Here is a 27,006-nt window from a genome sequence, read left to right as displayed (position 1 = left end):
TATACATGTTTCAATGCTATTCTCCCAGAACGTCCCACCCTCACCTTCTCCCTCAGAGTCCATAAAATTGTTCTATGCATCTGTGTCTCTTATTCTGTCTCGCATATAGGGTTAGGTTCAAAAGCTCTAACTGGTTTAATTTTAAAATAGACCCAGAGGCTAGAATTGTGAGAAAGAATGCTTTAGAATACATTAGGGTTCAGGCTGAGTAAGAACTGTATGAGTATGAAGGGTATTAAGAAACTTGCCCAGTTGAGATAGGACTGAAATAAAGAAGAATGTGTGCCAGCTGGAGCTCCTTTTCAGAGTCATGGTATGTAGGAATGAAGAGATAAGTAATAACATCACTGGAGAACATGGAGAAATTTCTGAAATACCTATCACATATGGTCTGAGTTTGGTGCATGTTGTTCAGTCATGAGTCTTCTAGTTTTCACTCTAAAATTAGGAAAAATTCAGAAATGCATTAAAGGACAAGGAAGCCAAAGGCTGTAATTTTGGGCTGTAAGCCTTCGGATAGAAGATATCATGAGTTTATAGGATTAAAGGGGGGCAGTTATTTCTTAGAAAGGAGAGAAAAAAAGAAAGCCACAAGTGCTCAAATTAGTCATCGTTTCTGTGTCATTGAGATATTGATTACTAAGGGTTTGTTTTCTAGGCCCTACTCTCAGTTGATTAAGGAATATATCTATAATAAAAACATCTCCCCAGAGTTTTGGCAATGTAGCAAAATATTAGCAATTTTTAGATGGGAAAAAAAAAACAAAACGAAAAAAGCACAGAATGCCAAGAGTCTACTTGCTTTCTTTTTTTTTTTTTCAGTCACACAGTTTACCACAGAATCTTTGGACTCCTTGTTTACTTCCTTTAAGGCCACTCTGCCAAGCTTCTGGGTAATTGATAAAACCCTCTGCCTTCTTAACTTCAAATAAACACCCACAGACACATGGATACCTCATTCATCCAAAAAGTGAAATGCAGTTATACAGTACATTTTGGTGTGTGTGTGCTCAGTCTTGTCCAACTCTTTGTGAGCCCATGGACTGCAGCCCCTCAGGCTCCTCTGTCCATGGATTACCCAGGCAAGAATGCTGGAGTGGGTTGCCATTTCATTTTCCAGGGGATCTTCTCAACCCTGGGATTAAACCTGTATCTTCTGCATCTCCTGCATTAGCAGGCAGATTCTTACCACTGAGCCACCTGGGAAGCCCTGCATTATGGTAGTGGTGGTCAATGTGGCATGATGTTGTGACTAGAAGAGTTTGGCAATTTAAGGAGCGGCTGTGTGACACAACCGAAAGCTTGAAGCAGAGATAGTAGAGACAAAATAAAAGTCATAAAAGGAAGAAATGAGTTGTAAATAATAAAAAGATGGAGAGGGTAAAAGTTAGAGAAAATCGAGATGAAAGGAAAAAACTACATAGGATGGTTTGTCTTCAGCATTTAATGAATAAGTTAGGATATGGATAATGAGTGAGGGAATTTTCCAGTTTACTCCCATTTTGATTTAAAGATGGAAATTTCAGAGTTAGAAAGGATCTGGGGATCATCCAACCTACTTTTACATTTCATAGATGAGGAAGTAGAAGTCAAGAGGAGACAAATGACTTACCTAATATCAGAGTTGATTTCATGTGAAGCCAACATTAACACCCAGGTTCCCTGACTCCAGTCCAGTGTTAGTTCTGCTAAATCATTTCCCATACTTATACAGGCTAACTGAATCCAAAGTTCTTTTGAAATTTAAGTACTTTCCCATCTTTTCTTTAACTTCTAACAAAATTTTTGCATTTATTATGTTATTTTATAGCTTACAAAGTGCTTGATCTTATTTAACTTTTATACCAATTCTGAGAAGAGTAAATATCAACAAAAAATGACACATGGGACTTATCTAATTTCCATTTATGATGTGTTTTCCCCCAAACAAATACCCATATATTGAATGTAAATTGATGCAGCCACTACAGAAAGCAGTGTGGCGGTTCCCTAAAAAACTAAAAATAGAGTTATAATATGATCTCACTGCTGGGCATATATCCAGAGAAAATTCTAATTCAAAAAGATACTTGTACCTCCAATATTCATAGCAGCACAATTTACAATAGCCAAGACAAAGAGACAACCTAAATATCCATGGAGAGATAAATGGATAAAGAAGATGTGGTACATACATACAATGAAATAATACTTGGCCATAAAAAAAGGAATAAAATAATACCATTTGCGGTAATGTGAATGGACCTAGAGATTATCATATTAAGTGAAGTAAGTTAGAAAAAGAAATATCATATGATATCACTTATATGTGGAATCCAAAGGAAATTATACAAATGAACTTATCTACGAAACAGAAACAGACTCACAGACATATAAAACAAATTTATGGTTACCAAAGGGGAAGACTGGGAGGTATAAATTAGGAATTTGGGATTAACAGATGCATTTTATTGTTGTTCAGTGGACAAGTCGTGTCTGACTCTTTTCCACACTGTGGACTGCATCACACCAGGCCTCCCTGTCCCTCACCATCTCCCAGAATTTGTTTGCCCAAGTTCACGTGCATTGAATGCCATCCAACCATCTCATCCTCTGTCACCCTCTTCTCCTTTTGCCTTCAATCTTTCCCAGCATCAGGGTCTTTTCCAATGAGTCAGCTCTTTGTATCAAATGGCATAAGTACTAGAGCTTCAACTTCAGCATCAGTCCTTTCAGTGAGTATTCAGGGTTAATTTCCTTTAAGATTGACTGGTTTGATCTCCTGGACATCCAAGGGACCTTCTAGAGTCTTCTCCTGCACCACAGTTCAAAAGCATCAATTCTTTGGTGCTCTGCCTTCTTTATGGTCTAATTCTCATGTCTTTACATGATTACTGGAAAGACTATAGTCTTGACTATACAGACCTTTGTCGGCAAAGTGCTGTCTTTGCTTTTTAATAACTGTCTAGTTTTGTCACAGCTTTCCTGCCAAGAAGCAATCATCTTTTCATTTCATGGCTGTGGTTACCATCCTCAGTGATTTTAGAGTCCCAAAAGAGGAAATCTGTCACTGTTCCACCTTTTCCCCTTCTATTTGCCATGAAGTGATGGGACCGGATGCCATGATCTTAGGGGTTTTTTTATATTGAGTTTTAAGCCATCTTGTTCACTCTGCTCTTTCACTTTCATCAAGAGGCTCTTTAGTCCCTCTTCACTTTCTGCCATTAAAGTGGTATCATCTGCATATCTGAGGTTGTTGATATCCCTCCCAGCAATCTTGATTCCATCTTGTAACTCATCCAGCTTGGCATCTTGCATGATGCCCTCTGCATATCAGTTAAATAAGCAGGATAAAAATAAACAGCCTTGTTTTACTGGCTGGTTAGTTCTCAATTTTGAACCAGTAAGTTGTTCCATATAAGGTTCTAGCTGTTGCTTCTTGATCTGCATACAGGTTTCTCAGGAGACAGGTAAGATGGTCTGGTATTCCCATCTCTTTAAGAGTTTTCTACAGTTTGTTATGATCCACATAGCCAAAGACTAGAGTAGTCAATGAAACAGAATACATGTTTTTCTGGAATCCCCTTGCTTTCTCTATGATCCAGCAGATGTTGGCAATTTGATCTCATAGCTTGTACTAGAGAAGAAGACAGACAGAGATTCATTTAGCCACATCCAACTCTTTGCGATCCCACAGACTGTAGCCTGCCAGGCTCCTCTGTCCATGGAATTCTCCAGGCAAGAATACTGGAGTGTATTGCCATTCCCTTCTCCAGGGGATCTTCTTGACCCAGGGACCGAACCTGGGTCTCCCGTATTGCAGGAAATCTGAGCCACCAGGGAAACCCATAGTTTATATTACTATGTATATGTACACATACCTACATATATATGTGTGTGTGTGTATACATATATATATATATATGAATCACTTTGCCCTATACCTGAAACTAGCACAACATTGTAAATCAACTGTACGTCAATTGAAAAAAAGAAAAACAGCAAGTACTTACCCAACTGTTATGTGTGGAGTACTTAGGTAAATTAAAAATAGACCATATTTCTACTCTTCCCCACCATATCACCAAGTAAGAACTCACTGTGCTTTGAAAAGATGAAATATGTAAGTAGGAGGATAGACAACCTGACAATAAGTAAAAGCAAGAAAGAAATAATGATGTGGATGGCAAAACAATACTTGCAAATTGGTGCTATGGGTTGTTGATCAGTAACTAAGTCAAATCTCACTTTTTGTGACCCCATGGATTGTGGCATGCCAAGTTTCCCTGTCCTCCAGTGTCTCTGCTAGCTCAAACTCTTGTCCATTGAGTCGGTAATGCCATACAACCATCTCATCCTCTGTCTCCCCCTTCTCCTGTCCTCAATTTTTCCCAGCATCAGGGTCTTTTCCACTGAGTTGGCTCTTTGCATCAGGTGACCAAAGTTTTGGAGCAATGGGTCACAGTGGTTAAAGCTGCTGCTGATTCTAGATATTTATGATAGGGGAATCACTACTTTAGTTGCTTCTGTAATGGTGAGCTTTAGTATTTCAGGAAAGTTCTCTTTGAAGCTGATGAACTCAGTTCCCAGAAAAAGACCTGGGACTGATGTTGGGGAAAAGGATCACCTCCTCCCAGGAACTGCATTCTCCAAGGCCCAGCCATCCAAGGCAGGATGGTTTCAATCACTCCTGCCATCCAGTCACCACTGACACTACTTGGCAGCCAGCCTGCCTCTAATGGAATGTGTCCTGCAGCTGGGAATTAGGTCATCAGTAATTCACTTAATAGCATTTTATGAGCTGGGCTCTGACACAAGAGAGTGATCTGGCCTTACCAGCAGGAGCTTTCCTTGATGTGAGAGGAAGAAGAGAGGAAAATATACCATCCTGAATAATAAAACGCTCCATGCATTTCCAGAAAGTTAAGGGGTGAGGGTAAGAAAACTGGGTGTTTCCTCAGACTCCCTGCATGATCAGACCAGCTTTATGAAAATCTTGGGCAAGTCAGTTTTCAATTCTGGACCTTGAAGATCTCATCCAACTCTAATACTATATACCTCTGACTCTAGGGTACTCTTTATGGAAGTTAGAAAATGTAGGATTTGTCCAATCACTCCTGTCCTTCCTTGATGGTACTCTCTGGAAAGGAACGTGAATGATCCTATTCTTCAGTCTTTAGTGTGCTCAGAAGAGAAAAGCCCTAATTTGTAGTTTGCTAATTTCCATGGTGTGTTTACAACATGGCTGATTCCCAGTCATCAATGATTTAACAACTGGTAAGCGAAAGTTCTGAAAATTGAACAATTGACTCAAGCTGGTATGAGCTGCTCCATCATGCCTTTTGTTCTCCTCTAGCTAGAAAGAGCCGCCCCAATGAATAGACACTGATGCATACACACCTAGCTGGATTGTCCACATACAAAATATGTAGCATATATATCCTTGTTTAAGTTTTGGATGAAAAATTATTTACAACTTCTTTTTTAAAAAATTCTACTCCAACTATTACTGAGAATTTATTTGAAATCCTCTCAGAGCTATGTAGAGAGTTCTCATTAGCAAAATGTTCATACTCAATCTGTACTCATACAGCTCTTCACATGAATTTTCACTTCTTCTGCCACATATTCTGGGAGACATTTGACTTTTATTTCTTTCTGACATTTGAACCCCCACATCCCTCTTGCTGAAAAACCCAATGTACCTCGTAAGTTGTTTAGCAGGTTCACTGTTCTCTGGGGCTCATAAGTTGGGAAAAAAATCACTAGAGACATTTCTCCTTTTCACTTCATGCAAGAGAAACCCTTCTTATGGGTCATGGAAATTTTTCATGCAGAATCTACCAGGTACAAGGAAGCTGGGATGGTTGAGGCTGAAATCAGCATCTGGAATGGTGGTGGATAAAATTGTGAGTCAGTTCCCCTTTATCCCTGTAGCTGAATAGTGTGTATGAAAAGTATTCCGTTAGCAATTATCTACTGAGAATTTACTACATGTATTCATCAGTGCAAAGTATTCTGAAATATAAGAGGAAGTATAAGCTATGAAACCAGCTTTCAAATTTATAATCTGGTTGAGGAGATAAGATTAACATGCACAAATTAATGAAAATCAATTAAAATCATTTTATAATCAAATGTTTAATGATGTGGCACATATTCTAAATGTAGCAAGAGCATAGAGAAAAATAAAACTACTGGAAGCAAGCATTATCCATTAAGCAAGAAAACTTAAAGACCAGCAATAGGACTTAAGCTGTGGACTTCCCTGGTGGCTCAGCGGTAAAGAATCTACTGCCAATGAAGGAGACACGGGTTCAATCTCTGGGTTGAGAAGATCCCCTGGAGAAGGAAATGACAACCCACTCCAGTATTCTTGCCTGGAAAATCCCATGGACAGAGGAGCCTGATGGGCTACAGTCCATGGGGGTCACAAAAGAGTTGGACACTCCTTAATGACTAAAGAACAACAAGGTGTGGGACTAACCAAGCTGGAGGAATTGCACTTAAAAGGCTAGTGGTATAAGACGGGGAGTGGATAGAAATAGGAGGTGGAGGAAAGAGGAAAGAAAAGTGAAATCCCTGGCTTAAAACTGGATTCTAATGTGGGTGTATGTCAGGAAGAGGGGCAAGAGATAATATACAAATGAAAAACGACAAGATCACATGTGATATTACAGCTCTGATCTACACAGTCTGTAGAAACCAGTTCAGTTCAGTTCAGTCACTCAGTCATGTCCGACTCTTTGCGACCCCATGAATTGCAGCACGCCAGGCCTCTCTGTCCATCACCAACTCCCGGAGTTTACCCAAACCCATGTTCATCGAGTCGGTGATGCCATCCAACTATCTCATCCTCTGTCGTCCCCTTCTAGAACTAACACCCAAAAAAGATGTCCTTTTCATTATAGGGGACTGGAATGCAAAAGTAGGAAGTCAAGAAACACCTGGCATAACAGGCAGGTTTGGCCTTGGAGTACAGAATGAAGCAGGGCAAAGGCTAATAGAGTTTTGCCACGAGAACGCACTGGTAATAGCAAACACCCTGTTCCAACAACACAAGAGAAGACTCTACACGTGGACATCACCAGATGGTCAACACCGAAATCAGATTGATTATATTCTTTGCAGCCAAAGATGGAGAAGCTCTATACAGTCAGGAAAAACAAGACCGGGAGCAGACTGTGGCTCAGATCATGAACTGCTTATTGCCAAATTCAGACATAAATTGAAGAAAGTAGGGAAAACCACTAGACCATTCAGGTATGACCTAGATCAAATCCCTTATGAGTATACAGTGGAAGTGACAAATAGATTTAAGGGACTAGACCTGATAGACAGAATGCCTGATGAACTATGGACAGAGGTTCGTGACATTGTACAGGAGACAGGGATCAAGACCATCCCCATGGAAAAGAAATGCAAAAAAGCAAAATGGCTGTCTGAGGAGGCCTTACAGATAGCTGGGAAGAGAAGAGAAGCGAAAAGCAAAGGAGAAAAGGAAAGCTATTCTCATCTGAATGCAGAGTTCCAAAGAATAGCAAGGAGAGATAAGAAAGCCTTCCTCAGCGATCAGTGCAAACAAATAGAGGAAAACAACAGATTGGGAAAGACTAGAGACCTCTTCAAGAAAATTAGAGATACCAAGGGAACATTTCACGCAAAGATAGGCTTGATAAAGGACAGAAATGGTATGGACGTAACAGAAGCAGAAGATATTAAGAAGAGGTGGCAAGAATACACAGAAGAACTGTACAAAAAAGATCTTCACGACACAGATAATCACGATGGTGTGATCACTCACCTAGAGCCAGACATCCTGGAATGTGAAGTCAAGTAGAAACCAGTACAGGACACTAAACCTCAGTCTCTGTAGCAACCAGTCCAGAAAGTTTGGGACTTATCAATAACTGTCAACGTCCCTAATCCCACCCCAACCCCCATCCCACCTCTTGCTTCCAGTTTAGGACCAATGAGAGATTGAAAATCAGATACTCCCCAAACCAATCCTGTAGGATGCTCTACTTCTAATTGGTTCATCTCTAGTTTCCCTGTGCCAACAGCCTTCAATCAGAGCATACTTCAAGTCTTCCATTTTTTTTCACTACAAAACTTTCCCACTCCCCTGCCTGCCTCTGAGTCTCTACCAAACTTAAGTGATGGTGACTGAACCTCTTACATGGAGCACACACTAAATAAAAGCCTGTTTGTTCTCATTTGGGCGATCTTTGTTTATTTCCACAGTGGAAGAAGTGCACACCTGTGATGATTTTGTCTCTTACTGTTCCCTAAATATACACGGACGTTCCCCTTCTCACTCTCTGTCACCCTTCCTCTTTACCTCTTGATATCTACACTGAAACGGGCTTTCTTACCAAAATCTTAGAATGCCTATAATAAGATAAGACAGATGTCAAGAGAGCTATTGCCTCCAATTCAGGGATGAATAAAATGAGGTGATCTGGGTAGCCTCTTCTGAGGACATTCATTTATTTCCTTTGGATCTAAAGGGCAGGGTGAATGCCTCAACCATACCTTCTTGACTCTGATTTACCTTTGTCCCAACAAAAGGTCTTTTTACGATTATTCTTTTATAACTCCATGTAAAAGATTTAGTCTAACAATAATGTTTTTACTATTATATTTTAATTTAAAACATCTAAAATGTTTAATCTAGGGTTTCTGATCAACACGAGATAACAAGCATTGTTATTATGCTAGATGATACATTTCCAGTTAAATCAACATACAGAAGTGTTTTAAAAAGTCAGTGCAACATAGCCTTCGAGAAATATATAGATTATATTAAGGCTTTCTAAAATTCTGAAAATAGCTAATTATCCCCTATCTCTGTTCATGTTTTTGAGAAATTGTTGTCATTCTGGGAATGCCAAGTTGGGAATGGACCCTTCGATGCAATAATAATTTTGTGTTAATTTTACTAATTCCTGGAAGCCCAATCCTTTATACCACATTCCACAAATCTAAGGCAAATTACCTTCCAGGTTTTGCAGATAGAGAGTGATCATTTTGGATATTTAAAGGAATTTTATATCCCTACCTAATATACGTGGATGGCTTGGAAGTTGACATGCAGCTAACAATGGTTTTTCGATGTAATGTCCTCTTTCTCTCTACCATATAACCAAGCAGCTAGAAGCAGTGAGTGGGGCTGGAAGGTATAATTTGGCTATGCTAAAGCTCCCCATAACTTGCTATCCATTTAAACTCTTGGGCCTGAATCTTGGGTTTGTAGACTTACACAATTTTTCAGCTCTTTCTTGGGCAATTATGCTTTGGTACATTTCTTTACACATCCTGTTATATGTTCTTACATTACTCTGAGTGTTTCCTTCTTTGCAGTTATTCCCAGCAACTAATGACACCAGCAAGAGGTCTTTATGTCACTCCTAGGAAGAGGGAGTTTACTTTAGATGATATCTCATGGTTTTTGTTTTTTCAACTTGGACACTTTTCCAGTATTTATTGTGAATAAGTTGGCCTCCTAGGATTTTTCTACAGAATCATGATTAAATAAGTAACCCAGATGCTGTCACCCCATCTTTGTGAGGAGCAGTTTGATTTCAAATTAATCAAAATCTGCTGTTAAGAGAGATTTCCCCTTATTATTATTATTTTTTTTCCTTTCTTTCAACTTGAAGTATAGTTGATGTACAATATCACATTAGTTTCAGGTGTCCAACATAGAAATTTGACATTTATATATGTTATGAATTGATCACTATAATAAGACTAGTAACCATCAGTTTACCACGCAAAGTTATCACAACATTATTGGCTATGTTCCCTATGGTGTACATTACATCCCCATGACTTATTTATTTTACACCTGGAAGTTTGTACCTCTTGATCCTCTTCTCTATTTTGCCTGAAACCCTCTTCCAGGGGAGGGTTCCTCTGGCAACTAGCACTTTGTATCTATGAGTCTGTTTCTGCTTTGTTTGTTTTGTTTTTTAGATTCACATAGGTGAAATCATACAACACTGTCTCTTATAGATGATGATTCCCTTCCATAGTAGGTACAAACCTGTTAAATGCAATCATAGAGATTGCATTTAACAGGGCCTTCCTCGCCAAGGAACTTGTCTTCTTGCTGAACTCTGCTTATTCATCTCTTGTTATAAGTCTGGGAGATGTATTTTGAGGCATGTGTTAGTTAAGATGAATTAGGCTGTTGTAATGGGCTTCCCTGGTGGCTCAGACGATAAATAATCCCACTGTAATGCAGGAGACCCAGGTTCAATCCCTGGGTCAGGAAGATCCCCTGGAGAAGGGGATGGCTACCTGCTCCAGGATTCTTACCTAGAGAATTCCATGGACAGAGGAGCCTGACAGGCTGTAGTTCATGGGGTCACAAAGAGGCATACACAACTGAGTGACTAACATTTTCACTGTTTCAGGCTGCTATAACAAACAGACCCAAAGTGAATAATGGCTCCACACAGCAAACATTTTATTTTTTGTTTGTTCAGCAGTCCAAAATGAGTATTCCTTGTTTGCACCTGACTTTTTCCATATAGTAATTTAGGAACCAAGGCTTCTTCAGTCATGGCTCTGCCCTCATCTAGGACTTTATAAGCTGCCATTGATTGAATGCCGATGGGAGAGTAAGGAGAAGCACATCTACTTCTTATACTGCCTCAACCCTGAGCTGGCACATACCCCTTCCATTCATATCCTACTTATAAGAACTAATGCAAGAGAGGCTAAGACATGCAATATACCTATGGGCCAAAGATAAGAAAAACATGAAAATTTGGCGAACACGTAGCAATCTCTAACTTAGGTATTTGTAGCCTCTGCCTACTTCTTGCCACCTACTGAAGATATTAGAAGATGAGTACAGTTTCTAATAAACCATTATACAAATGATTTGCCTTTCCCTGGCCCCACTAACTAACTCAGCAGGTAATTGTCATTGTCTTTATTGAGGAGAACTGCAGTTGATCAACCATCATTAATTTTCTCTAGTTTGTGGTGAACTCCCGGTGGCTGCTTTTGGCAGAAGTTCCTTTTAGCTCTGCCCCACTTTCCTTGAGGTCCTTCAGCAATGGAACAGAGTTATGCTTTCAGCTCTACCTCTTGAGGGCTGACTCGTGGCCTCTAGGCCTTTAGACTCTCCTAAGAGCAGCCACAGCTTAGGGCTCTACTTTAGTTAATAACAAAAGAAAAGTATTGGCAGAGTATTTGTCTCTGATTCTTCTTAGAATCACAGAATCACAAGCCTATCTTCCCTCTTTCCTTTTCAACTGTGACCACAGTCATGCCTCAGCTAATGGTCTGGGCAAAAAGGGATTTGATAACAAGATTCTCTCTAATGTCTGAATAATTGCCAACATTCTAATATCCTTTGCTAGTGGAGAGATATTTAGCATTTAGAAACAGACACTCTGTAGTGATAGGATACAGGAAATGTGAAAAATGGATAGAATGCCATTTGGGAGCAAAAATCACTTTCCTTTATTATTTTCAGAATAGTAGCTTAGGATGTATGAATGCATGCTGTTGCTTCAGTTGTGTCCACTCTTTGTGACCCTATGGACTGTAGCCTGTCAGGGTTCTCTGTCCATGGGATTCTCCAGGCAAGAATACTGGAATGGGTTTCCATGCCTCCCTCCAGGGGGATCTTCCCAATGCAGGTATCAACCCACATCTCTTACGGGTTCTTTACCACTGGTGCCACCTAGGAAGCCCAGCTTAGGATACCACTCATGTTTTCTGCATATCAAATGATCTTGTGTGCAATCTTTCATTCAATGATTCAATTATTTTTCCATTCAACACTCTTTTGAATGCTACTATATTTCAGGCATTAGGGATGTGATGGTAAACAAAGAGGATACAGTCCTAATTATTTTGCACAATGTCATTAACACCGAGTGCTGGATCCCCATAAAATGAAACATTTCAGGGATGTGTGGATTATCCAGGGGCTTTTGATCAGCTCCATCTGTGAGCCCGAGAGGTGACCTCTGTTCTTTTTCCTTTGCATCCCTCTGTGCTTCTTTGCACAGACTTTACAGTAACCCAGAGAATCATTTTCCTGAGGAAATTGGCTTTGGTCTTAAATAAATCAATATATTTGAAGCACCTAGCAAGCTCCCAAAGTAGAAGATAAGACAACTAAATGGTAGCTATTGGTAATGGTAGCATTATGCTCTTTAGGAAACCATGGGGATGGGGAATTGGTCCAGCTGATAATTTTAACTTGCTTTCATTCCTATAAAAACATGCTCAAGCCTCAGTACCTCTCTTGTGTATCAGATGATCACTGAAAATCACTTGTCCAATTCCTTACCTCAGGTACTAGTCATCAGTTGCTTCTGAACAGAAGCATGAAGTCAGCAGACTTGAGCTGATAACTCAAATGTCACAGTGTAGCTCAGTCATCGCTAGAATTTTCAATGAATGCATTTTACAGAAAAGTATGGTAGAAACCTGTGGTGAGAATACTGACAACATAGCCTAAGGATGCTGCCAGCCTCCAGTGAGCATGGCCAAGCCCTGTCCTCAGCATTCAGATGATGCCTCTGTAGAACACAGAAAAGGACAAAAGTCCAGAAGCTGGGAGCTGGCAAGGTTGGGGATTGCATCTGATGATTTTGCTACTGTTTCTACATGTTCCACTCCTTATGTTATACCTGCCACTGTACCCAAGGAGGGGGAGGCTCCCAAATGAATGATTTATGAGGATTACAACCTCACCATGAAGATGCTATGCAGTTATCACCAGGGATTAGAATCATAGATCAATCTAAGTACTCAGTGAGGTTTCTTCTACGTTGAGAACTGCCTGAGGTGCGGTGAAAGGAGGCAAGAGAAATTTATGATGTCGTCTCTACCCTTAAAGAATTTATGTGGAGACCAGACAAACACACAAAAAATTTACAGAACAATTCAATTCTGAACTGTTTAGCACTGACTCAAATTGTAATTTTAAGCTTTAGCCTGGCTTTTCTAGCCACCTGCTGGGAGGCACAGCGGGGCAGTAGAGGAGGACCAGTTTGTAGTCCAGCTCACCCCTGGTGGCTCAGAGAGTAAAGCGTCTGCCTACAATGCAGGATGCCTGGGTTCGATCCCTGGGTCAGGAAGATCCCCTGGAGGAGGAAATGGCAACACGCTCCATGGAAAATTCCATGGACAGAGGAGGCTGGTGGGCTACAGTCCATAGGATCGCTAAGAGTCAGACACGGTTTAGTGACTGCGCATGCACACACAATAGCTATCTTAAAATTTAGTTCTAATCATGCCATTTCTCCAATCAGCAACTTTCAGCATGTCCAAATTTCTTTCAAATAAACCAAAGAATCTTAACTTAGCTCTTGAAACTAACTTTGGAACTTTTTTGATTCTCTCTCTACATACTCTATGCTCCAGTAAAACAAATTACACTCTCTTCTTTGAATATACTATCCAAAAAATATTTGTTGGATTTTTTGTAATGTAAAATATTAGGGAAAAATGCAATGGAGAAAAAATTCAGATTTTCAAGAGATTAATCACCAAGTTCCACCCCAGGATGCTCCTCACACTTGCATGCACCATTGTGTTCTACGCTTCTTCATGCATAATTCATAATGACCTGAGTCAGAGACCGAGTGGATGCTTAGGATAGGCCTGCTCTATACCAACTTTGGTTAAAATTAAAAAAAAGTCAGATTTTGTTGCTATTTCAACCTAAAACCATCACAGAATTCCTTTTTCTAAAATCTAAGATTGCTAACCAAAAGTCCCCTGCTTGTAGCAATCCACTGCCTTCTTTGGCAGATTTGATAGTTGATGGCTGACAGTGTTTGGGCGTCATGTTTGGAGAGCCATGTCCCCTTCTCTGGGAATGCCCTTACCTACCTCAACATACAGGGTAAGGCCACCCATCAGCAGCCAGGTTTCTACCATGTTACCTCCTCCTTCTTATCTTGATTGATTGGACAATAAGTGTTGCCTGATGCAACCTGGGTCAATCACATTCCTCTACAGACATTTGGAATTGAAATAGAGTGACTGTGAGCCAGGCATGACATGCAGCTGGAGGACTAAGCTGTAAATAGCAGGAGCTGTGAAGAGAATGCAAAAGCTATCCTGCAGCCAGAAAGAAGAAAAAAATCAAATGACTTGAAACAAGTAGACATAAAAGAGAGTAAAAGTGTTCTGTTGCCTTTCAATTTCTGGTGTCAAACCTTCCAGGACTCTGACTCCCTCCCTTTCCTGAATTCACTGAGAGGCATTCTTCTTCTTCCCCTTCTCATGTTCTTATAGTTAGACTAACTTGATATCTCATGTTGTCTAGTCACTAAGTCATCTCTGACTCTTTGCAACCCCTCTTTATAGCCCACCAGGCTCCTCTGTCCATGGGATTTCCCAGGCAAGAATACTGGAGTGGATTGCTCTTTCCTTCTCCAGGGGGTATTCCTGACCAAGGGATCAAACCCACGTCTCCTGCTTTGGTAGGCAGATTCTTTATCACCAAGCCACTAGGAAAGCACTTGGTATCTCATACTGTCAACTAAGAGTCCTAACTAATACAATAATATCATTATTATTGAAAAATAATATTTTTCAATATTATTTGAAAAATCTGTATTTGTATTTCATCCTTCATTCATTCAACATGCATTGATTGAGCATCTACCAGATGCCAGAGACTCCATTAGCCTCCCTGCAGGGATGTATAAAGAGAGAGAAATAGATAATTATCATTGAATAAGAGAAATTGTCTGTCAGATCAATGTGCAGAATAGATAAATATGGCCAATAAATAGAGACTGAGTGGAGGGAACATAGATATTTTGAAAGAAAATGGTGCTTTTTAAAAACATTTAATTTATTTTATTTATTTATTTTTGGATGTGCTAGGTCTTCATTGCTGTGTGGGCTTTTCTGTAGTTGCAGAAAGTGAGGGCTGCTCTCTAGCTGCTGTGCGGACTCTTCTCATTGTAGTGGCTTCTCTTGTGGAGCACAGGGCACACGGGCTTCAGTAGTTGCAGCACGTGGGCTCGGTAGTTGCGGCTCCCGGGCTCTAGAGCACAAGCTCAGTAGTTGCGGTGCACGAGCTTAGTTGCTCCCTGGCATGTGGAATCCTCCCAGATCAGGAATCAAACCTGTATCTCCTGCATTGGCAGGCAGATTCTTTACCACTAGATCACTAGGGAAGCCCTTGAAAGTGAATGGTGTAACTAAACCCTAAGCCAAGGCTTTATCAAGAAAGAAGGAAGGGAGCCCAGAGAGAGACAACAGCACATGCAAAGTTGTGGAGACAAGCAGAGCTTGATCTGTCCTGGGAGACACTTACATTTGCAGTCTAGTGTAGGTACATTTGATTTCTCCATGCAGAAAAGGGTGGCAAAATGTTAAGATCTGGGCCAAATGTAGAGTATGTTCTGTCATACCTTGGATTCTCTCTTTAGGTGATGGAGGGCTATTGATAATTTTAGGCAGCAGATTTAATACCTTATTTACAATAGCTCAAGATCATCAACTTTGAAGGGCATGTTCCAGTATTTTAGCAGGTGGACTTATATAAAATAGCTCTTGTTATTTAATATTAAGTGCCTTGGAATTCAGGTAAAATTATGCTTGTCCCTCTATCTGGACTAATTCCTTTTGATGTATATGTGTGCTCAGTCACTTCAGTTGTGTCCAACTCTTTGTGATTCCATGGATTTTAGCCCATCAGGCTCCTCTGTCCATAGGATTTTCTTAATCAAGAATACTGGAGTGGGTTGCCATGCCCCCCTCCAAGGGATCTTTCCAACCCAGAGATTGAACCTGAGTGTCTTGAGTCTCCTGCATTAGCAGGCAGATTCTTTAGCACTGAGCCACCTGATATGTGGTAAAATTCCTCTTCTCCTTATGATTTTCTCTTCAACATGTTCTCTCTCTTTCTCTCTCTATACACACTCATATCTTTTCAGTCATTTTTAAAATTCTGCATGTTAATTTCTTTAATGATTTATCTCTTAACATAAATCATTTTCTAATTTTACTTTAGAGTAATTATAATTAAATTTTAATAATAGCCACATAGCAATTAATCTCATTACAATTAAAAATGACTGAATGCTGAGAGGGATATAAAACATTTTGGATGTCAAGCCAAGACCCAAAGGGATCCCCACAAACTCGAGTGATTATTGGACTCTAAGAAAATGCACATAATATTGATAAAATGTAAGGACCACATTTAGGTCCTGAAAACCCAAGTACCTTACAATAATATGGGGGATAGTGCAAGCAAGAGAGCTTTTAGCTATCCATTCACTCCAAGTGAGTGTGCCACATGGAGTGTGGCAGTGTGCCATGACTTTCCTCAAAGCAACTATGTCTCATGATCCATTTGCGGACATATACCTCTCATAAAGCAGTAGCCTAGGGTCCCACCAGAGAAGGCAGTGGCAACCCACTCCAGTACTCTTGCCTGGAAAATCCCATGCATGGAGGAGCCTGGTAGGCTGCAGTCCATGGGGTCACTAAGAGTCGGACACGACTGAGCGACTTCACTCTCACTTTTCACTTTCATGTATTGGAGAAGGAAATGGCAACCCACTCCAGCATTCTTGCCTGGAGAATCCCAAGGACGGGGGACCCCAGTGGGCTGCCGTCTATGGGGTCACACAGAGTCGGAGATGACTGACACGACTTAGCAGCAGCAGCAGGGTCCCACCATTCTCAATACTGGGTCTATGACATGAAGAGTTTTGGACTTACGAGGCTCATCACACTTTAAGAAAGATATAGAAAGTTTCTTTATCTTTCTATAAAGGTTTACCTGTTCTGAGAACTATGATATCATGAGAATTCAAAAAAGCGGGAATTTATGATATTCAGTTTGGTGAAAAGAAGAGTAAGTTGTTTTAAAATACGCAGAGAATTGTCATGCAGATGAGGAAAGGACACTGGACTTGTTCTCTACAGCACCAAAGGGAAGAAATAGGACCAGTGGGATTAGGATAGGAGATAAACATAGACAGACTTTGGTTTGGAATAAGAAATAATTTTCTGTGGGTTAAGTCTGTCTGATGACAGAATGAGCTGCCTCAGATAGAGTAATGATCTCTCTGTCCCTGAAAGTATTCAAGCTCAGGATGCATAGCTACCTGTGAAGTAGTTATAGAAGGGATTTGAACTTTACAGCTATTTTTGGGTTAGGTTTCTGAAGTTTCTTTAGGGACACTATTTTTACTGATAGGAATAACCTCTTATACTATCTTCACTTTTAAAAATCTTTCCTATCCTTTGAGACAAAAATAAAGGTCCTCTAAATAAGCTTTCTATGTAGTATAATAGAATTACTGTTTAGATAATATAAATGCACTTTGTACATATTGTACTTTTAATTTTTTTCACATTATTCCATGTAGTGGCTATGAATATGTCTTTTTGCCTCTCATAGACTATACATTCCCTCAGGAGAGAGAAAAAGCTTATTCACTTGGGTATCCCTTAAAGTGCTTTGTACAAACCAGATACATAATAAGCACTTGCTGAATGAGGGAAGGAATAAGTGGATGAACGAATGAATGAATACTGTTTATTAATGATACTCAAAGGCAAACATCCAAAAGATTTGTGTTAATTTTAATTCTTCTTTTAACTATTCTATAATTATTTCATATATGAAGTACAGTTCTAAGAGCACCATTTTCCACTTACTCAAATTTCTCATTGCTAACATTTCATTGTATTTGTTCCATGTCTTTCTTTCAGGACCTCTCTGCCTCTTTCTGTATGTACATATACATTTATATCATCTGCACATATATTGGCATATATACATTATATTTATATTATACATACATGTGTATGGGCTTCTCTGGTGGCTCAGATGGTAAAGAATCTACCTGCAATGTGGGAGTCCTGGGTTAGACCCCTGGGTTGGGAAGATCCCCTGGAGAAAGAAACAGCTACCCACGCCGGTATTCTGGCCTGGAGAATTCCATGGACAGAGGAGCTTGGTGGACTACAGTCCATTGGGTTGTAAAGAGTTGGACACAACTGAGCGACATTCACACATGTATCTATATACTTTTATATAATCTACATATATATTTGCATAGATATATATACACATATATATTATATTTTCATTATCGTTAGTCTTTAACATTTTGAAGGCAAGCGGAAAACAGTATTCCTCATCACTCATGAATATTCCAACTTGTCAAAAACAGGGACACTCCTACAAAACCCTTGGACAGGCCTTTAAATCAGGAAATCAGTAATACCACACTCTGTTCAAAACAGTTACCCTATTTGATTTCTCAAAGTATACCAACAATGATTCTTTTATCTTTTGGTCCAGAATGGCATCCAGGAACTCAGTGTATTTAGTTCTTATGCCTCTTTAGTCTCTTCCAAATCTGTGTATAGTTCTTCATTCTTTCCCTGTCTTTCATGTTCTTAATAGGAAGGGTCAATACTGGTCAGTTTAACGTAGTAGCCACTAGCCATGTATAGTTATTTAAACTAAAATTCATTAAAATTAATAATTTCACTTCTCAGTCACAATAGCCACATTTCAAGTGTTCAGTGGCCACGTGTGGCTCATGACTACCCCATTGACAACATAGCTCTAAGATATTGTCATCACCATAGTAAGTTCTATTGGACACTGCTAGTCTTCAGAATGACTTCAGGTTGGCTATTCCTAATGTTTCTTCATGACCAGTATCAGGTCATGCTATTTTGCAAGAATACCACAGAAATGATACCATACTCTTGTCAGTGCATCACATAAGGGAATATTTTTCTTAATAACTCTGTTTAGTTTGACTCTGTATTCCATACTACCATGAGCAACACTTACTATATGACTTCACAACAAAGCACATAAACCAGTCTTTAATATCAGGAAACTTGTCAATCAGAAACTGGCTATAGTGTAGTTGCTAAGAGTCCCAGCTTCAACCACACAGAGCTCTATATTTGAGTTCCAGCACTGCTGTTTCACAGAATAATCTACCTGTTCTACCAATGGGTGTTTGTTGAGTGCATACTTGAATGCAAGCCATTGCAGGAAGTAAGTTTGTGGAAGACAGAGACAGAGACCTTCTTGGTATTATTATTGCATCTAAGTTAGGTAGGCTTCCCAACAGCAGTGGATTGATGGAATGGAAGCATCCATAAATGCTGCGATGATTCAAAGACTATATAAAATTTAGTCACAGAGAAAGTTTAGGAAAGCTGTGTTGTGTCAAACACTCTTGGTAATTTTAAATGAAAGTTCTGTATTAATGGAAAGGATTATATTTAACTCATCCATCTTGGCTGCAGACCTACTTAGAGCTAACTAAGCCAACCCAGAGTAACCCATATCTCTGCATGCAGTAAGGCTGGTGAAAAAGAACAAGAGGATTAAATATTTATGCCCTTCCAAAGTCCAAGAAAAAGAGAAAGATATTATGTAGTCACACAAATTAGATTTTCTTATAAGAAATAAATCATACTATTAATCTATCACAAGTACCTACAAGCTATGGGCTGAAGTCTCCATTTTTGGCTTGCTGTTAAACACAGTCATCTTTTGGGGCCTGTGATTACATAGAATCCAAATAAAAGATGCTTGCTCCTTGGATGAAAAGCTATGACAAACCTAGATAGTATATTAAAAAGCAGAGACATCATTTTGTCAACAAAGTCCTTATAGTCAAAGCCATGATTTTTCCAGTAGTCATGTACAGATGTGAGAGTTGGACCATAAAGAAGGCTGAGTGCCAAAGAATTGATGCTTTTGAACTGTGGCTCTGGAGAAGACTCTTGAAAGTCCCTTGGACTGCAAGGAGATCAAACCAGTCCATCCTAAAGGAAATCAGTCCTGAATATTCATTCGAAGGACTGGTGCTGAAGCTGAAGCTCCAATACTTTGGTAATCTGGTGTGAAGAGCCGACTCATTGGAAAAGACCCTGATGCTGGGAAAGATTGAAGGCAAGAGGAGAAGGGAATAACAGAGGATGAGATGTTTGGATGGCATTACCAACTCAATGGTCATGAGTTTGAACAAACTCCGGGAGATAATGAAGGACAGGGAAGCCTGGTGCACTGCAGTCTATGGGGTTGCAAAGAGTCAGACATGACTGAGCAACTGAACAACAAAAAACCAGGCTTGTGACTAAAAAGCACAAACTCCATAGTCAGATTAACTCTGTGAACTTGTCCAGTTACTCACCTCTGTGCACTTCAGTTTCTCCATTTGTGAAATGTGGACAGAAGTAGATCACAGGATTCCTAGATCATAGGATTGTTTTGAGAATTAGAAGAGAAAGTGAATGTAAAGACCTTTCTTAGCACAGATCCTGATGCATCATAGGGTTTAAAACATGCTTACTGCTGTATTTTATATTTTATTTCTTCTTTGTTTGTCATAACCCTTTCTACTTCCTTTTGCTCCAATACATAAAATCATACAGCTTTTAGAACTGAAAGTGTTATTACAAGTCAGCTTGTGATTCATTTAATTTTTTAAGAAGAATAAACTGAAATTTGGTTTATTAGTACAGGTGTTGGCTGAATCTGCTACTGAAGGGCTGAGACCATGATAGAACTGCTTTCTAGTACATCATGCTGACTGGGAACCAGAACTGTTTTCTCTGGTCTGCATATTTATGAAGTACTACTATCAGCCTAGCATTAGGCTAAGCCCTGAGGATTAAAAACAAAAAATGATGACATCACCCCTTCTTGGGAAGCACTCACAAGGGACAGGGGTGGGGGATGCAGGCAGGGAATGAAGGCATAAATCCATTGAAATGCAGTAAGATATCATAGCTAAGACAGGAGTGCAAAGAGAGCTGTGAGACAATTTGACTCCCTTAAGGAGTCTGGGCTTTGACAGATCTTTTGCATAGAACCCAGAAATTCATGAAAAACCAACTGCAATCATCTTTTAAAGCAAAATACCACTGACGTGCAGGTAGTCAGCTCCCAGCTAGGATTTGACTCATTTCTGCTAATATCATATCCCCTCCTACCAGAGCTGTTGGATCAGTTTACCATTGTGTATCTATAACCTCTTCACTTTCAGCCTAATATGGTTTTTAATTGGAGAGAAGAGATAGATGAAACAATGACCTGAGAGCATAGATTTGTTTGAGTGAAATCTAATTATGCTACTGACTTGTCGTATGACTTGGTAGAAATCATTTCTTCATGCTGCCTGTGTCTACTTATCTCTAACAAAATCTTCTACTCCCCAGGGCTATTGTGGGAAAAATTTTGCCCAAGTGATGCATGATGCTTTGTAATTATCAAACATTTTGCACTAAAAATACTAAGTTCTTATATTTGTCTATTCTGTTTGATACAATTATGATATTTGCAAACATGCAAATATACCAGAAGAAAAGTAGTAAAATAGTACTTGAAGGACTGTAGAATCTCATTTGTTTTAGAATGAATATATTTAATCATTCTACAGATGGATTAAGAGCTTTCATATAAGATTTGGAACATATTCAACATGATTGCAGCTTAACTTTTGAGGCAAGAAAAGATGGAAGTCCTTAGAATAAAGGATGATAAAGAAGCTATCATCCTGAATCCTGTGATGAATTGCTGAATTCACCTTATTCATTTATTCATGCTTTCATTCAAAAGCAGTACATTGAATTCTTAAATGTCAGTTGCCAGGCCAGGCATAAAAGATACAATGTTGAATAAACACCTTTTCTAGTGGTTAGTTAATGAGTGAATGAATAAATGAATCTATAAATATCTATCTCTCTCTGCCCCATAGAGGTCCTTGTATTCTAGTAGACAAGACAGAAATATACAAAGCTAACTATAATGCAATGTGATAAATGCTATAACAGAATGATGTCCAAAGTGCCAGAGAAGGAGATACACTAGTTCTGCCTGACAGCTATGTCACAGGATGCTTCATATGGCAATATTTCACTCAAATATTAAAGAATTAGCCAACTCAGCCTATTATGGAAAGTTCAGCTTATACTGATTTATTTTAATCTTAAAAATCTTTAAATTTATTTACAGAATTATGGCTACATGGCCAAAAATTTGAAAGCCACAAGAAATAAGCTAAATATATATACATATGTATATATGTATACACATATTGTGTACATATATATTGTATGCGTGTTGGTGTATGCACATATTCAAGTATATGTACATGCACACAAATGCTCGCAATTGCCCCCATTTTTCTACAAGTGGAAGTATAGTATATATACTATTTTCTACTTCCTTTGTTGCACTTAAAACTGTTTCTTGGAAATCATTTCCCATCATATGTGTATCACTTTCAATCTTTTGCTGTAATAAAAAATAAAAATTCTTGCAACAAATATTTCTATAAATTATTATATTTAGTGGCAACAATATCAAGAAATAGGATTACAAAGTCAAGTTGCAGTTACATCGAATTTTGGTAGGTATTGCCAGGTTGCCTCACCATGCACTCCAACCAGCATGTAAAACAATGTCTGTTTCTCCACATTAGCATTAGCTATTTATTCATCATTAGCAGTTTGTTGCAAAAATTCTTTTGGTTTTTTCTAATTTATTAAATCCCTACTGCTTTTAAACACCTTAATTATCAGACATTTAATCCCTGTCTCTGACCTGGATCTGTTCTTGGCTAATGCCAAAGTCACTGAAACGTTATGATAAATTTCTGTATCTGGAAAAAAAAAGGCAGCCTAAGTGTATTTATAATTCTCACATATTTGCTTTTTGCAACTTTAGAACCATTTGGCCAGGTTATATTTAAAATGCTGCATCATATTTTGGTGTAATTTGGGAAATTTACCATTTTTATAAAATTGAATATTTTTATCAAGGTACTCAAGCCTTCTTTCATTCTATCAATAAAGCTCTTCTACTTTATTGTTTAGGCCTTGCACATTTCTTAATCTTATAATATTAAATCCACATGCAGTGTTTTTATCATTATGACTACATGAATATGGTTCTTTGTTGAGGTAAATAATAACTTATCATCAAATTTTCATCCTGACATAACTCTTCCTATTTTTCTGGAGCTGTCAATTGCCTCATATATTTTTCTATATGCTAAAATATCTTCTAAGTCTTCCCACATTCTCCAATGGCTCTGTAAAACTTCTATCAGTATTCCACATGTTCAAACCTGCCAGGCATATAAGTTCCTCCCTCCCTTTTTTCCTGGTGATCTGCCTCCCAGAGTCTTCCGTCTTCCTACTCCAGTGATCTTTGTTGCTCTGCTGCAAACCTACCTTCCTGTGTCTTCCTTTCCCAGTTACCTGGAGATGGCCTTCAGCTCTATATTTTATTGCATCCCCCGTCTCCTGGGTTCCACATCTGGGCTTCTGATTCTTAGTGTTCTCTCTCACCTCAGTGGAGTGCACCCTCAGTAGCTTCATGAAGAGAGTTTTGTCTTCCCCTCCCCTAGTTTGTCTGGCTAAAGAATTCCCAGACTAAACATGTTTCACTCACATGTGAAGTCCTTTAGAGATGGGTCACCATTATTTTCCAGATCCTTGTGTGTGTGTGCTGAGAAGTCTAAAGCTATTCTTTCCTCTTTTACACTCTGCAAATTTTGAGGATCTTGTTTTTCCTCCTAATGTTTAAAATTACCATGCTAGGAGTATCTTTTTTTGTTACTCTGCCGGGGATTCAGTGGGCTTAAGATTCATGTCTTTTGCTTCTGGAAAATGTTCTTGCATTATTTCTTTGACAGATTGCTTCTCATCACCTCCTTTTCTTTTTCAGGGACTCCTACTAATTAAATTTTGGATCTCCTGGTGTGATAATATGAATGTTGATTCATTCACCAAATGCTAACATAGATGAATTACATTATACATTATTAAATTTGAAAATAATTCTTTATGAGAGGCACACCAAAACGGAGTGTCTTGTAATGATAATATGGAATTTGTTAATACCAATAAGTGGTTAAAACTGAAACTATTGATATGCATGTTTTAAGAGTTTTAAATGTATGCATGGCTTATGCATAGTCATTTAATGGGCTACAGAAGCAGATGGACCTGGGTTAAAATTTGGCTCTAAAGAATCCGCCTGCAATGCAAGAGACCCCGGTTCAATTCTTGGGTTGGGAAGATCCGCTGGAGAAGGAATAGCCTACCCATTCCAGTATTCTTGGGCTTCTTTTGTGGCTTAGCTGGTAAAGAATCTGCCCACAATGTGGGAGACCTGGGTTTGATCCCTGGGTTGGGAAGATCCCTTGGAGAAGGGAAAGGCTACCCACTCCAGTATTCTGGCCTGGAGAATTCCATCAACTGTTTAGTCCATGGGTTTATAGAGTGGGACACAACTGAGTGACTTTCACTTCACTTTCTAACTCTTACTACCTGCCTAAATACTCTGAATCTGTTTCCACGTCTGCAAATTGGGGATAGTGATGATACTTGCAATATATATAATTGTGCTATTTAAAAGAAAAAATGTGCTTAAAGAAGTGTTCATAAAGCCTGCCACATAATAGATAGTCAATAAATAGTATATGTTGTTTCTAATGGAATGGGTTAAGGGGAAGTTGATAATGTTTAGAATACATTACCTACTAGAATTTGATTTCATAGAGAACTGCCATGTGGTTTTCTATAAACATCCTGATGTTACTTTGTAAGACATGAACACTGGACAAAATGAGCCATTCATCTGATTTTAGAATAGCATGTCTTCTACTCTTATATCCTAGAAAAGCTCCTTCTGTTTCCATACCGATGAATAGCTCAAGAAGTTCTTTATCAAATTGTGTGATTTAGTCCACTAGTCAGATACTCATTAACCTACTCATTAACCTAAGGAAGCAAGAAAGATGACTCCAAACAGAAAATGTTGGTAAGATCAGAGTAGGAAAAACAGATATAGAAGATCCAAGACCAAAGGCAGGTAATGAGGAGAGACGTGAAAAAAATCATTGGGTTAGAATGGTGTTTCCGTGAAATGGTTCTGCTAGTGTAATAAGCTAGTGGGGCTTCCCTGGTGGCTCAGATGGTAAAGCGTCTGTGTGCAATGCTGGAGACCCGGGTTCAATCCCTGGGTCAAGAAGATCCCCTGGAGAAGGAAATGGCAACCCACTCCAGTACTCTTGCCTGGAAAATCCTATGGACAGAGGAGCCTGGTAGGCTATAGTCCATGGGGTTGCAAAGAGTCGGACACGACTGAGCGACTTTACTTTACTTTTAGTGTAATAGGTGGCCTTCCCTGGAATACTCCCAGAAGCAGTCTGATGATTCAATCTTATTAGAGATAAAAATAAGAAGGTTGTTAGAGATGGAAGCACAAATCCATCAGAAGAGTTTTGATTGCCAAGGCCATTTCATGTGCAGCTAAAACCAAGAGAGATATACGTAAGTTACCAGTGGCTGCTAGGTCCATGGTGTGTAGAGCAACGGTTTTTCTTGAGAAGCATCTCACTGACAGAAAAATGTTAGTTTTTGTATCTGTAGTCCATCCACTGCCTTAACTCTATTGTCTAGTTATCTAGTTTTCCTAGTTAATCATGTTCTCTCAGAAACCAAGAGAATGGAGAAACACAAACCATGCAGTTACTTCTGGATTCTGATTTAAAGTGTTGCGATGTTGACATCAACTCACCTGATCATCCTGGAGCCCCTATTATGGATTGAATGTTTGTATTCCCCCTAAAATCATATATTGAAGTCCTAACACCTAACGTGATTGTATTAGGAGATGGCGACTTTGGGAGGTAATTAATTAGGTCACGAGGGTGAAGTCCTCATGAATGGGGTAAGTGCCTTCATCAGAAGAGGTATAAGAGACATCTTTCTGTTTGCCATCTGGGGATACAAGGAGAATACAGCCATCTGTAAACTAGGGAGAGGACCCTCACCAAATGCCTATGCTGACACCCTGATCACATAGTTCCAGCCTCCAGACCTGTGAGAAGTAAATGTTTGATTAAACCACCCAGCCAATGGGTGTTCTGTTAGTGTCTGAATTAACAGAGGAAACCCCTTAAGTACTTAGTTTCTACTAGGGTTCAGTGGCAAAAGCAGTGAACTTGTGATGACTAGAACTGTTTCGTGTATGTGGTTCTGCCAGTTGTCCTTGGGTAAATCTCCTAACTTCCTGAATACTACACTTTCCTATGCTGCGTGTATGTGTGCTAAGTCGCTCCAGTTGTGTAAGACTCTTTGTGACTCTATGGGCCATAGCCTGCCAGGCTTCTCTGTCCGTGGGATTCTCAAGGCAGCAATACTGGAGTGGGTTGCCATGTTCTTTACCACTACTGCCACCTGGGAAGCCTCACATTTTCCCATATGTGTAAAATTATTTTATTCATTTAGCTGCTAGTTGGTTCTTAAGCCCTTTAGGTCAAGGACCCTTTGAGAATCTGACAAAAGCCACAGTTCATCTCCTCAGATCATCTGTTGTAGTATTAAAGATTAGCAAGGGGTAAAGATACCCATGAAGATATCCTCTACAAATTACATTGGATTTCTATTTATCCAAAAATATAAAATATTTGGGAAATGAACTGCCACCAAGAACAGAAGCAGCTTCAGTTGATCCCAGGGTAGGTTCTCTTGGGCCTAGGTTCCTAGGCCCTAGAAGGGGGCTATTTGTGCAAAATAAGGTCTTACCTGATCCAAGAAGGAGAATGCTTGCTGTGCCACTTTGCTTTTATGCTGAGGGCTTGCTTCACCATTGATGGACTTACACTAACAGCCGGTGAGCTTCTAGTCAGGGAAAATTTTACAAAGAGCTGGTCCTTAATTCTTGAGTTACATGTCATCAGCTTGGCCGCATCCTTACCTAAGGAGAAATCATAGTCAATGCCCTGATTTCCACCTCCAGCTTTCCCGCATTTCAGAAAACAAACACACATACACATAGACAATTTGGCACATAATTTCAGAGGGTTTTCAGATCCCCACCCTTGCCCCCAATTAATCCCATGGACTCCAGGTTAAATCTCTGATCTGGATAATCTTTATGATGTGCCTGACCTCTAAAATGTTATTATTCTGAGCAAGACATTTTACTCATCACCAATATTCCTTCAGACTACAGTGGGA

General features: G+C 39.3%; 2 protein-coding genes across 6 annotated transcripts in view; one reads left to right on the top strand and one right to left on the bottom strand.

Annotated features, from left to right (window-relative positions):
- GAP43 (growth associated protein 43) overlaps window positions 1-27,006 on the top strand; it is a 323,409-nt gene that overhangs the window by 123,905 nt on the left and 172,498 nt on the right. The gene's annotated exons all lie outside the window — the stretch shown is intronic.
- The window catches only part of LOC145538978 (uncharacterized), a 225,031-nt gene that overhangs the window by 178,776 nt on the left and 19,249 nt on the right, over window positions 1-27,006 (bottom strand). Inside the window, exon 4 of the mRNA XM_081572069.1 lies at window positions 26,572-26,743. Within this exon, the coding sequence (XP_081428195.1) occupies window positions 26,572-26,743 (172 nt within the window). The remainder of the gene's footprint in view (window positions 1-26,571; window positions 26,744-27,006) is intronic.

The sequence above is a fragment of the Giraffa tippelskirchi genome, chromosome 2 (genome assembly GCF_054371585.1).
Source record: "Giraffa tippelskirchi isolate mGirTip1 chromosome 2, T2T-mGirTip1v1.2.pri, whole genome shotgun sequence".
Lineage (NCBI taxonomy): Eukaryota > Metazoa > Chordata > Mammalia > Artiodactyla > Giraffidae > Giraffa > Giraffa tippelskirchi.
Note: the sequence above shows the minus strand (reverse complement) of the source record. Positions and strands in the feature narration are given on the sequence as shown.